A 12,196-nucleotide genomic window follows, 5' to 3' on the forward strand; every position below is an offset into this window, starting at 1 on the left:
ACATCTAGCTGTTCTGCTGGAACTGAAAAATCTGCAAAAGTCTGAAGAGTTACTGTTTTATTATAATAATTTGTTTCATGTTTGTAGAGGCATGAATGCTTAAGTAAGAATGGAATTTCCATGGGAACTGCTATGAATCTGAGTACTGTGCCATGGAATCCAAATTGTCTTACTGCATAAGGGGACAAAATTGTTGTTACCAAAGGAGATATTTGTTCACATATACCTTCACTGTCACATTCACGTACGCCAAGCATTTAATGATTACACTACCTTCAGCGGTATCAGGTCAGCCATGATAACATTCCAATATCAGGCTGAAAATCATTTTCACAACACTGTTAAATAAACATCTATAACTACCGGAAGGTAAGTTTGCAAAAAATGTTATATTTTGTATTGCACAATAAATATTCAGTACAAGCACAATGCTGAAAGGCTGAATGTGATCACATCAAGCAGATTCGTATTGATTACATAGAATTACAAAGTTCAAGGCAGTAATGCTGCTTCTGACTGCATCAATACATTATGTTAAACAAAATATCAGTTTCCTATATAAATGTCAGTTAATACTTTAATACTATGTTTGTATGGGCTGAGCATAAAATCAATAATGAAAAGCAATCTGGTTGCATTTACCAAAGCGTTGAGAATATAATGAAACCAACTGGTACATGCAAATGAATGATAGATATCTTAAAACTGAGTCACAGCTTCCAAACAAACATAAGCCAAGAACTGCCAATTGGGTCATTTAAAAGTAGCAAATAGTTTCCCTGAATTTTCCATTTTCTTCTTTGTTCTTAATTGCACTACTTGTTTTACCTTATCTTATCTGGACTGAGGTGGCACTGTGGTTACCAATGCACAACCTTCGAGTGCCTACTCTCTCTGTTACCTTCCCTTATTTTTGTCTCTCATAGTCCCTGGAACAGGTGGGTCCAAGTGAGATGCACTTCCTTCCCAACCTAACCATCTTTCTGCCCTAAGGACGAAACCAACAGTCTCAAGAACTAGTTTAGATTTGTCCCGACTTTTAAATGAGTCTATTGGCAGTACTTAGAATTTTGCCTCATGTTTCCTCACAATTTTGCAGTTTTCTAAAAATGAATTTTCCTTTTGACACAAGGAAGCATAAATACCGAAACAGTAGGCACCCTATTGTATACTTGCTACCTTCGAAATAATTTTGTTAAGACTGGCAAGTACAGTCACTCCATTATTCATTTCAGATCTTTTATATTCATTTCGCATGTTACACTGTGTTGCATAAAGCTCAGTCAAATTCAGACAAATTAACAACTGAATATGATTAATAAATTAACAAAAAGTTGCACAATAAATACAGATAGAGACCAGCGTCTTATACTTCATTCACAGCATTGCAACACCCATAACCCCATACCAGTTAAGCACCTTTTATAATTATCTTATTCAGAAATAGCAGTTTTACCTAATGTAACATATATTTTTACTTTGAGAGTAACTTTCTGTGGTTCCTTTTGTTCAAGAGTTGCCATAGTATTAACATATGTATACTGCATCAGAAAACCGACAACCACCTCTCCATCATGAGTTTTGCTCTCCTCTGTGGGGATGACTACTAGCTTCACTGCTGCTTTGTTTGCCTTTCTCCATACAACAACTCTGTAACAACAAAATTACTTCTGTAACCCAACTGAATTGACACTTTTATATCATACAAGAGTAAATCTAAAATGTAACAGGATATAGTAGATGTACAATACAGGTCATAAAGTTTACGAACATTGCACACTGCTAGCCATTGAAATTGCAAAACAGAAATAATGGAATTTTATTTATTGTACTTATATGGTATAGTAGCAAGAATAATTTATGTGTGATTTGAGGGTGTAGAGGGAAACAGCTCTCACTTGGCTGGGCATCGAGTCAGACTCAGTTGGGATGACATAGAGCAATGCCATTCCACTCTGCATCAACACTAAGCCATTGTTACACAATTATAGTGGCTGGCTAGTCAGGACGTACCAGTCTCTTAAGAGCACATGATGATATGATTTCAATTGGTGAGGGATCTGATAAACTTGCTGGCCAGGGTAACAGTTGAACATCCTCTGTATAAGGTAGTCAGGACAGCAGTATTGTGTTATCTTGTTGAAAGATAATGTCATGGAGACCTCTAAGATAAGGCCCAGCTACTGGCCTTAATACACCAGAAATATATGAACTGCTCTCCAAATTACCAGCTATGTGAACCAGAGATAAATGTGTGCTGTACCCAATGGCACATCATACTGGCGCACCAGGTGCTGGTCCTATATGGTGATGACAAATGCTAACTGGGAATATTCGTTCTCCTCGGAGCCTCCACATGTGAATATATTCAATGTGATGTACACAGAACCAACTGAAAAGATGGTGTGGTGTTACTCCTATGTCCAGTGTTGACATTCAGTACACCACTGTTATTGTGCCTCTCTCTGCTACTATGTCAGGGGAAGCCACAACACTAATCACTGTGCTGACACTCTGTGGTGCTCCAGATGTCATCACTCTGTCTGAGTGGATTCTTGTCTTGCTGCAAGCAAGCCCATTTCCTGATTCGAGGAATGTGGCACAGGTGTACAGTCCTGCATGAAGTAACAAACAATATGTTTGTCCTCTTGGGCACTAGTCACATGGACATGTTACTCAAAACCCAGGATGAGAGTAAGCAACCTGTTTTGATTCCACTAAAGTAATTACATTAATGTGATTGAATGTGTTATGTATGCCAGTATTTATTTAACTGATGAAAGGAGGAAATATAAAAATGCAGCATATGAAGAAGGCAAAAGGGAATACAAACATCTAAAAAATGAGATTGACAGGAAGTGCAGAATGGCTAAACAGGAATAGCTAGAGGACAAATGTAAGTGGAAAGATAGATACCACCTACAGGAAAATTAAAGAGGTCTTTGGAGAAAAGAGAAGCAGCTCTGTAAATATCAAGAGCTCTGATAGAAAACCAGTCCTAAACAAAGATGCGAAAGCAGAAAGGTGGAAGGAGTGTATATAGTGTCTATACAAGGAAGAACAACCTGAAGACAATATTACAGAAATGGAAGAGGACGTAGATGAAAATGGGATGGGAGATATGATACTGCGAGAAGAATTTTACAGAGCACTGAAACATAAGTCGAAACAGGGTTGTTGGAGTAGACGACATTTCATCACATGGCCATGACAAAACTCTTCCGTCTGGTGTGCAAAACAACTTCAAACTTAAAGAATTACAGTTCCAAATAAGACAGGTGCTGACAGGTGTGCAAATTACCAAACTACCAGTTAAAAAATTCATGGTTGCAAAATACTAACATGAATTCTTTACAAAAGAATGGAAAAACTGGTAGATGCTGACCTCAGGGATGATCAGTTTGGATTTAGGAGAAATGTAGGGACACAAGAAACAATATTGATCTTACAACTTATCTTAAAAGATATATTAAGGAAAAGCAAACCTACTTTTATAGCATTTGATGACTTAGAGAAAGCTTTTCATAATGTTGACTGGAATTCTCTCTTTAAAATTCTGAAGGTAGCAGGGGTAAAATACAGGGAGCAAAAGGCTATCTACAACTTGTACAGAAGCCAGACAGTTGTTATAAGAGTCGAGGCGCAAGAAAGGGAAGCAATGGTTGATAAGGCAGGGTTGTAGCCTATCCCCGATGTTATACAGTCTGTACACTGAGCAAGATGTGTAGGGAACCAAAAAGAAATTTGGAAAGAGAATTAAAATTTATGGGTAAGAAACTAAAACTTTGAGGTTTGCCATTGACACTGTAATTCTGTCACAGACAGCAAAGGACTTGGAAGAGCATTTGAAAGGAATCGACGATGTCTTGAAAGGTGGATGTAACATGAACGTTAACAAAAGCAAAACAAGGATAATGGAATGTAGTCGAATTAAATCAGGTGATGCTGAGGGCATTAGATTAGGAGACAAGACACAAAGTAGTACAGGAGTTGTCTTATTTGGGTAGCAAAATAACTAAGGATGGCCAAAGCAGAGAGGATATAAAATGTAGACTGGCAATGGCAAGCAAAGCGTTTCTGAAGAAGAGAAATTGGTTAACATCTAGTATAGACTTAAATGTAAGCAAGTATTATTTGAAGCTACTTACGTGGAGTGTAAGTACGTATGGAAATGAAACACAGATGTTAAACAGTTTCGACAAGAAGAGAATACAAATAGAACTCTTGAAATGTGGTGCTACAAAAAATGCTAACTAATGAGGAAGTACTGAACAGAATTGGGAAGACAAGAAATTGGTGGTACAACTTGAGCCAGGAAGGGGTCATATGATGATAAGGCACATTCTAAGACAACAAGGGTTAGCTCACTCATACGCACCCACCCACCCACACTCTCACCCACTCACCCACCCACCCACCCACACCCACCAACCCACCCACACCCACACACACACCCACACATAAAAAAAAGTTTTGCAGCACCCCGGTTCCGAGAACTTGGGAAGACAGATGTTGACTGTGGATACTGTATCACAGACACAGACCTTTTGACGGTTCAGAGATATCACTAAACCTGCCCAAAGATGTAAACAACCATGCCTGAGCAGTGCCTATTAGACGGAGGGGATATGACAGCCAACCAGTTCCAGTCATTTCACCAGGAAGGAGGTACACAGCTTGTGTTATCTCTAGTTCAACCATGCCTAGACGGTCAATACCGCGGTTCAATTGCACCCGCCAGGATGGGCTCTCAACAAGGGAAGTGTCCAGACTTCCCGGAATGAACCAACGTGATGATGTTCAGACGTGCAGGAGATACAGAAAGACAGGAACTGTCGACGACATGCCTCACTCAGGCTGCCCAAGGGCTACTACTGCAGTGGATGACCGCTACCTAAGGATTATGGTTCGGACGAACCCTGACAGCAAAGCCACCATGTTAAATAATGCTTTTCATTCAGCCACAGGATGTTGTGTTACGACTCAAACTGTGCGCAATAGGCTGCATGATGCGCAAATTCACTCCCGACATCCATGGCAAGGTCAGTCTTTGCAACCACGACACCATGCAGCACGGTACAGATGGGCCCAACAACATGCCAAATAGACTGCTCAGGATTGGCATCACGTTCTCTTCAACGATGAGTGTAGCATATGCCTTCAACCAAACAATTGTTGGAGATGTGTTTGGAGGCAACCTGGCCTTAGACACACTATCCAACAAGTGCAGCAAGGTGGAGGTTCCCTGCTGTCATGGGCAATTCACGCCTCTGTAAAGCACATCTTGTGTATGACTTCCTTCAGGATAACGACATCGCTCGACTAGAGTGGCCAGCATGTTCTACAGACATGAACCCTATTGAACATGCCTGCGATAGATTGGAAAGGGCTGTTTATGGATGACGTCACCCACCAACCACTCTGAGGGATCTACGCTGAATCGCCTTTGAGTGGTGGGACAATCTGGACTATCACTGCCTTGATGAACTTGTGGATAGTATGCCATGATGAATACAGGCATGCATTAATGCAAGTGGACGCGCTACTGGGTATTAGAGGTACTGGTGCGTACAGTAATGTGGACCACCACCTTTGAATGTCTTTCTGTGTGGTGGTACAACATGCAAGGTGTGGTTTTCATGAGCAATAAAAAGGGCGAATATGATGTTTATGTTGATCTCTGTTCCAATTTTCTGTACAGGTTCTGGAACTCTCAGAACCGATGTGATGCAAAACTTTTTTTTATGTGTGTATAACACAATTGGAGTGTTTGCCTTTTCCTTACTTTGACCTGCTCTGGAAATGCTGTTCTGGTAATTTCATGTTCTTTGGTTATCTAAATTATCTGAACCTTCCATAAATCAACAACTGCATATGACACTGTCTATAACGGTTGTATGTTTGCAGAAAAAAAAAGCCCGAGTACAAGGGTGAGAGAAGGAGATGACGAAATGTTTCAGATACGTTATGTTATGTTACAACAGAGCTTTGGAAAATAAGATTTTAAACTGCAAAATGTTTCTGGGGGCAACTGCTGATGGAAACATAAGGAGCACATAATGGTACTGGATGAGGCGTAATTAAAGATGTTTAACCTGAATTACTACAGTACAATTTACGAGGAGAACTGTGTGTGAGACAGCTTTGTGCAAGAAGGGTGCTCCATTTTTGAACAAAAGCCCAAAGAAAAAAAAATTTCTCAGCAGCGTCTGCACTGTTGGAAAAAAAGAAAAAAATTATATGTAAAATAAAATCCAACTGATATGTTACTGTGGATGAGCTGGGGCCCAGTACTTCACATGACAAATGCAATAGCAATCAAAGCTGAGAATATAAGCTGGTGGCTTTGCAAGTGACATCAATTTCTTCCGCCACAAATTTTATAGCCAGTGTTTTCTCCGAGACACCGAAGGCTTTTCAACAAGAGCTTTTCCACCCATCTGCCTACAGTCTACCCAAAAGACAAGCATTTCCTAAGCAGCATCAGATCTGAAAAATTTCTGAACCTACCTTACCATTCAGCTACAGTCTCATGTGATTTAACTGTATTACAAAAAACAGAATAAAGTCTCTTTGGCAATTGTCTCAAGTCCCAAGAAGCACCTGTAACTTGCTACAATGAATTCCTCAACAGCCAACCTACAATATTTCAAGGAGTTGTTGATAAATGGTTTCAGAGATGTAGTGAATCTGACAGATAGTATAAAGCAGATAACAACAATACATCCTTAAACACTGACTCAGATATTATCAAACAAGTAATATTTATTACTCAATAATGTAAATGAAACAGGCGATTTCACCTGAAAACATACTTGGGATCATCTTGGAAGTTATGAGTATCACCGGAATCATCATATTCAGCTGCATCATCTCTTGGAGGCAGAATTACAGTGCTTGTTGGCAGTTCAACTTCCCCAGTGAGATTAACACGGACAGGTTTCGGCTCTTCTGTCATCGACAACTGTCGTGTCAGTGATGACGACAGTGAGAATGTCACCTCTTTCTGTAAAAATCAAGTGTAATTTATAATGTACTCAGGATAGCTTTATTAGCACAACACATACAGACTGCCACTTCACATTGGTTATTTATAAATACAATATTTTCCACACATAATATGTTCAAGAACAACAAAATCTCCAACCGCTGAACAATGCAAAAGAGTTGAGAAAATGGTCAGTAACCAATAAACTTGTTAAACAGCCACCAGTCAGCATTCCTCTGATGACCCAGTGTCACCCTGGCCCTGAAAACCTCAGCCACATCCTACACCAGGGCTTCGACTACCTCTCGTTGTGCCCTGAGATGAGGTATATCCTACCGAACATCATAGCCATATTACCCAATGTAGTGTTCTTCTGCCTACCCAATGTACACAATATTCCTGTCCATCCCTATTCCAATACTGCACTAAATTGTCATCATTGTCATTTCCTTGTTGTCAACCTAGGTGCCAGAGGTATCCCATACACTGAGAATGACCCAGTAGCAGTACAGAAATGAGTGAGTGTACCTCAGGACAGTCACAGACATTTCCTACCCTATAAAAGGCAGGGCCACGCGTGAAAGCAGCCATGTTAAATATCAGCTATGCTGCAATTAATTAATGTGCAGCATCATGGGTGCCATTTGGGAACTCCCTTCTAGCACTAGTTTCTCAGAACTACACAGGTGAGAACTGTCTCCCCATCATAACCTATGCTCCCTGGCCTAAACCACCACCTCTCCTCTGTCCACACCACTCCTTCCCTGTTCACACAGTGCACTACCTTTTCACATTCTCTCTCTCTCCTCCCCTTTTTCAATCTCTTTCTTTTTCTCTTCTCTCTCCCCCTTCATGTCCATCTTCCTCCTCATTCCTCCCTCACCTCCCCCATCTCTCTCTTACATGCTCTACCCACTGAACTCTTTTCATCTTACTGAGCAGCCGCTGAGTCATTTGTCAAAGACCAGTACTACACTACCTCGCGACATCATCTTTGTGTGTGTGTTCATCCCTACTACCTCTCTACCTCCATCTTACAAGCAACTCCTCTCAATAACTGATAATCAACAGTTAGTCTCGTTGTGTGTGTGTGTGTGTGTGTGTGTGTGTGTGTGTGTGTGTGTGTGTGTGTGTGTGTGTGAGTGTACACACTTTCACTACTGACAGAGCATGAGCTCAAAAACTAGAGCAAATAAACCTTTTCACTGAGTGTTTCTATGTACCACACATCAGTCAGACGTAGGTGACTGGTTGCCTTTCCTTAACTTTACATACTGTCCATAACTGAGACTTCGAGAACTAGTGATAACGAAATTTAACATCTTTTAAAATTTGCTGTAAGGCTGCTACCTACTGCAAAGGCATTTTTTTTTTTTTTTAAATTTAAGTTTCGCTTCAAGATAAATTTTAATCCTTATGTGTTTCAATAACTTCTTGACAACAGAAGTCAAAGAACTGTTCTTAATCACATTTGGGATCATGATTACAGATATATACTGAAGTATATATCACATTTATTAGTTAAGTTTATCATACATGATTCACTTTTTTACTATGATACTGGTTTCCCTTGCTTCCTGCGACTAAATAAATAAATATTCTCTGACCCTCAACTCTTTAACAGACATATTGTTAGTCCCTTCTAGGGAAAACAATTTTTGTTTAAATTTTTATCTGTCAGGCTCCATCATCCTGTTTAGCTAATGTGGTGATAGCTATCAGCAAATGTACAAATAACGGCAAAATATTTGAACAGTAACAATCTCCAATGCTCATCTGAGCAAAGTAAATGAATGACAGGAGGTCCACTGTCACTATAGTACTAACAGTAAAGTTCCCCTTGATGAAGATACTCAAATCTGACTACATAACATGAGTCATAGAGCCACAGCAACTTCTGTAACTCCAGGACCTGGGCCTGATCTATGTGAAGGTCCCTCTCACGTGACAGTTCAAGGTTAACCCACTGGTGTGTGCCACTGCATCTGCCTTTATACTGTATGGCAGGCCACATTGCCCATTCCATGTTGGCACTTCCAAAAGTGGCCAGTAGCACTCTCACATATTGGCAAATGTGACTTTATACGATTGTTCCTGCACAGTCAATGCCTTGCTGCACCTAATGACGTACCAATGTTTCCCCTCACACTGACATCCTGCCATGCTCAACCAACGTTCTTCTGAGAGCCTGTTATTTATATTCTCAAGTAAAATCGTTAGCTCTGACTTTTATTCTTAGCCTTTTACGAATTGCATTACTGACATATGCAGCAAGTAGCTCCAACTAAACACCCACTTTTAAAACTATCTGTACTTAACTCTCCTTCTACTGACATCAAAATAATTCACAAACATATACATCTAACCTCTCTGAATAATCTTGTTTAATGACTCACCAATACATAGGACACGTTTATCAGACGAACACTGTTTATTTTTAAGTTCATCATAAAAATAGGGAGTAAGACCATGGTCTATAATGTATTTGCATTTAACTGTGCCCATTTTAATGTTACAACCAATTGAATGGTCTGGGAACATCAGATTAAATGTCTCTCCATCTCTGATTAAGAGGCAATGAAAACTTCCTTTTTGAGTTCCCTTTTATAATGTTGAAAAGTCACATTGATTAGGCTTTTGTAACATTGTGCCTTGTTCAAAATGACCCAACTGATTGTCAAGAAGGGTTTTAGAATTACAAACTGTCTCACATTTGTTCAAAATTCAAATATTTGCTTGGAATTGACTGAGTTCAATTTTTATTTTGCTAGCAACATTTTCTCTTGGAACACTTGTAGACACACAACAGAAGTTTTTAAGGAAAGGTTGATCCTCTTTAACTTTAAGAAAGCTCAAATGAACTTTCGCTAAACAAGTAAGCTTTTGCCCAAGAAGCCTCTTTCTGAATGAAACAAACACACACACACACACACACACACACACACACACACACACACACACACACACACGTGCAATGCAACTCACACACAAGACCATTGTGTCTGGCTGCCACGTGGTCATCTGTTGGAAAGTTGCATTGGTGAGGTGTGTGTGTGTGTGTGTGTGTGTGTGTGTGTGTGTGTGTGTGTGTGTGCACACGTGCTCGCACCCTTGCACTTATCAAAACAAAAACAAATGAATGTGGAGATAAATTGTTGCACACTCATGCACTCAAAATTACCACACAATCACTCAATCTCACATGCACTAAAACAAATTAGAAAGAGGAAAAAATAGCTATACATGTATTCACAGAGAAAACAAAACACAAAAGAGCTAAAAGGAAAGCACAGGGAAATGTGACTAGCTGACCACTTACAAAAAACTTTGGTGAGCTGTTAACACATTAGAAACATCATCTCCCTAAAATCTTGTTAAAAATGTTGGACAGTTCACAAAACTTAAAAAACTGAGCCATATTCATTTAAAAGTTACTTAAAAAAAGAGGGCAGACGGCTCATTAGTCTGAAAATGAAACACAGTCCAATAAAATGTGGCACACAATAATCTGCACACCACACATTGGAGGGTCCTCTTGCCGGAGTAAGAATCCGTGCATCATAGGGTGTGGCCTATGCAAACACAAGTAAGAAAGACCTTGTCCCACCAACGTGGCTGGAAGGAGGTATGCCACTGTCGAGTTGTGGGCTTTACAACACAGAGTTTACTGTCAGTCATTTCCAGCCACTAGTCTTCCCGTTGACACAGGACTTTGTACCTCAACAACAGGGAGGTGATAGCTCGCATAGGGATGGCACACTGAAATAAATGAGGATCACGACACCTCCCTAGCTGCTAGATCCACCCTTTCGTTCCCTGAAAAACTCATGTACCCTGGTACCCAGTAGAATGACACCTCTTTCCGCAGTCGTCGTAGCTGGAGGAGGGAGTGGACAGCACTCAGTATATTTGAACAGACAAGAAATTTAGCACTGGAAGAATGTCACATCTTCTTCGGTGCCTGCAAGATTGCGTATAATTCTGTATCAAAGACAATAAATTCTTGAGACAATTGGATCTTGAGGACATAATCTGGGGAAATGACAGAGCAACCAACAGTGCCACCTGCTGAAGACCCAGCTACACAGTTACAGTGCTAATATAAAATATCAGAAAAACAGAAGCAGGAGTGCAAGGTCTCCTGTACTGCACAAAATCTAAAATAGCACTGGGCCTCTGCAGTAACCAAGGCGGTAGACTGTTAAAACCCTGGGTTTGGGGTCATACATGCTCCACACCAAGTGGCTCCAGCACATGCTGCACGCAGATGCCAAATGGAACATTGGTTTGTGGATGGTTGGTCAAAAGGCGTTCCAGAGGCGAATGAGCAACAGTACATACACAGGTGAAGTTGGAACTGCGAGAAACTTACATGCCTGCTGCATGATGAGGAACTGCCACTGGATGGTGAGTGGCAGTTCCCCAGCCTCAGCACTGAAACTGGGTATGGGACTTGTCCTATAAGCACCCATGGCCAGCTGAAGCACCTCATGGTGGACAGCGTCAATGATCTTTTCGTCGTCTTCTTTTTTTTTCTTTCAAAAAAAAGGAGAGGGAAGGAGGGGGGGTAGAGAGAGAGAGAGAGAGAGAGAGAGAGAGAGAGAGAGAGAGAGAGAGGCCGCGCCGATCCATACATCGTGCACCTATAGTCCAGCTGCAAACGCACGAAAGCCCTATAAAACTGGAGCAGATGCGTCCTGTCCACTCCCCAAGACCTGTGGCAAAGGCACTTGATGATGTTCAGTGCCTTGAGGGTCCTGGCTTCCAGGTGTCTCAAGTGTGGCAACCCTGACAATTTGAGTCTAAAATGCGGCCCAGAAACCTCGCTGAGTCTCTAAAATGTTCGATGGTGTCCCTTATTTGCAAGACAGGTAAATTAAAAATGACGAGAATGACACGCACACACACACACTTATCTGCAGGAAAATGAAAGACCATCTTTGCAGCCCACTACTCCAACCTCCACACTGTAAATTGCCACTGATGGCTTGCTGTTGCAACAGTGGAGGGAACACAGAAAACAGCAAAATTGTCCACAGATATTGACCACTGTACAAGACTACTTATCATAGATGTGAAACTGTTTATGGCTACAGCAAATAGGGCAACACTTAAAACACTGTCCTGAGGAACAAAATTCTCCTGCTCAAAACGATCTGACAAAGAGTCACCTATTAAGGTCCTAAAAAACAGCCGAGACAAGAAGAA

General features: G+C 40.7%; 1 protein-coding gene across 1 annotated transcript in view; it reads right to left on the reverse strand.

The window, feature by feature from the left end:
• Positions 1 to 370: 370 nt before the first annotated feature.
• LOC124776037 (dynactin subunit 4) overlaps positions 371 to 12,196 on the reverse strand; it is a 46,112-nt gene continuing 34,286 nt past the window's right edge. The window contains exons 6-7 of the mRNA XM_047250878.1: positions 6,816 to 7,006; positions 371 to 1,650 (exon numbers count right to left, since the gene is read on the reverse strand). Coding sequence (XP_047106834.1) covers positions 1,434 to 1,650; positions 6,816 to 7,006 — 408 coding nt within the window. The 3' untranslated portion in view covers positions 371 to 1,433. The remainder of the gene's footprint in view (positions 1,651 to 6,815; positions 7,007 to 12,196) is intronic.

The sequence above is a fragment of the Schistocerca piceifrons genome, chromosome 1, assembly GCF_021461385.2.
Source record: "Schistocerca piceifrons isolate TAMUIC-IGC-003096 chromosome 1, iqSchPice1.1, whole genome shotgun sequence".
Classification (NCBI taxonomy): Eukaryota; Metazoa; Arthropoda; class Insecta; order Orthoptera; family Acrididae; genus Schistocerca; species Schistocerca piceifrons.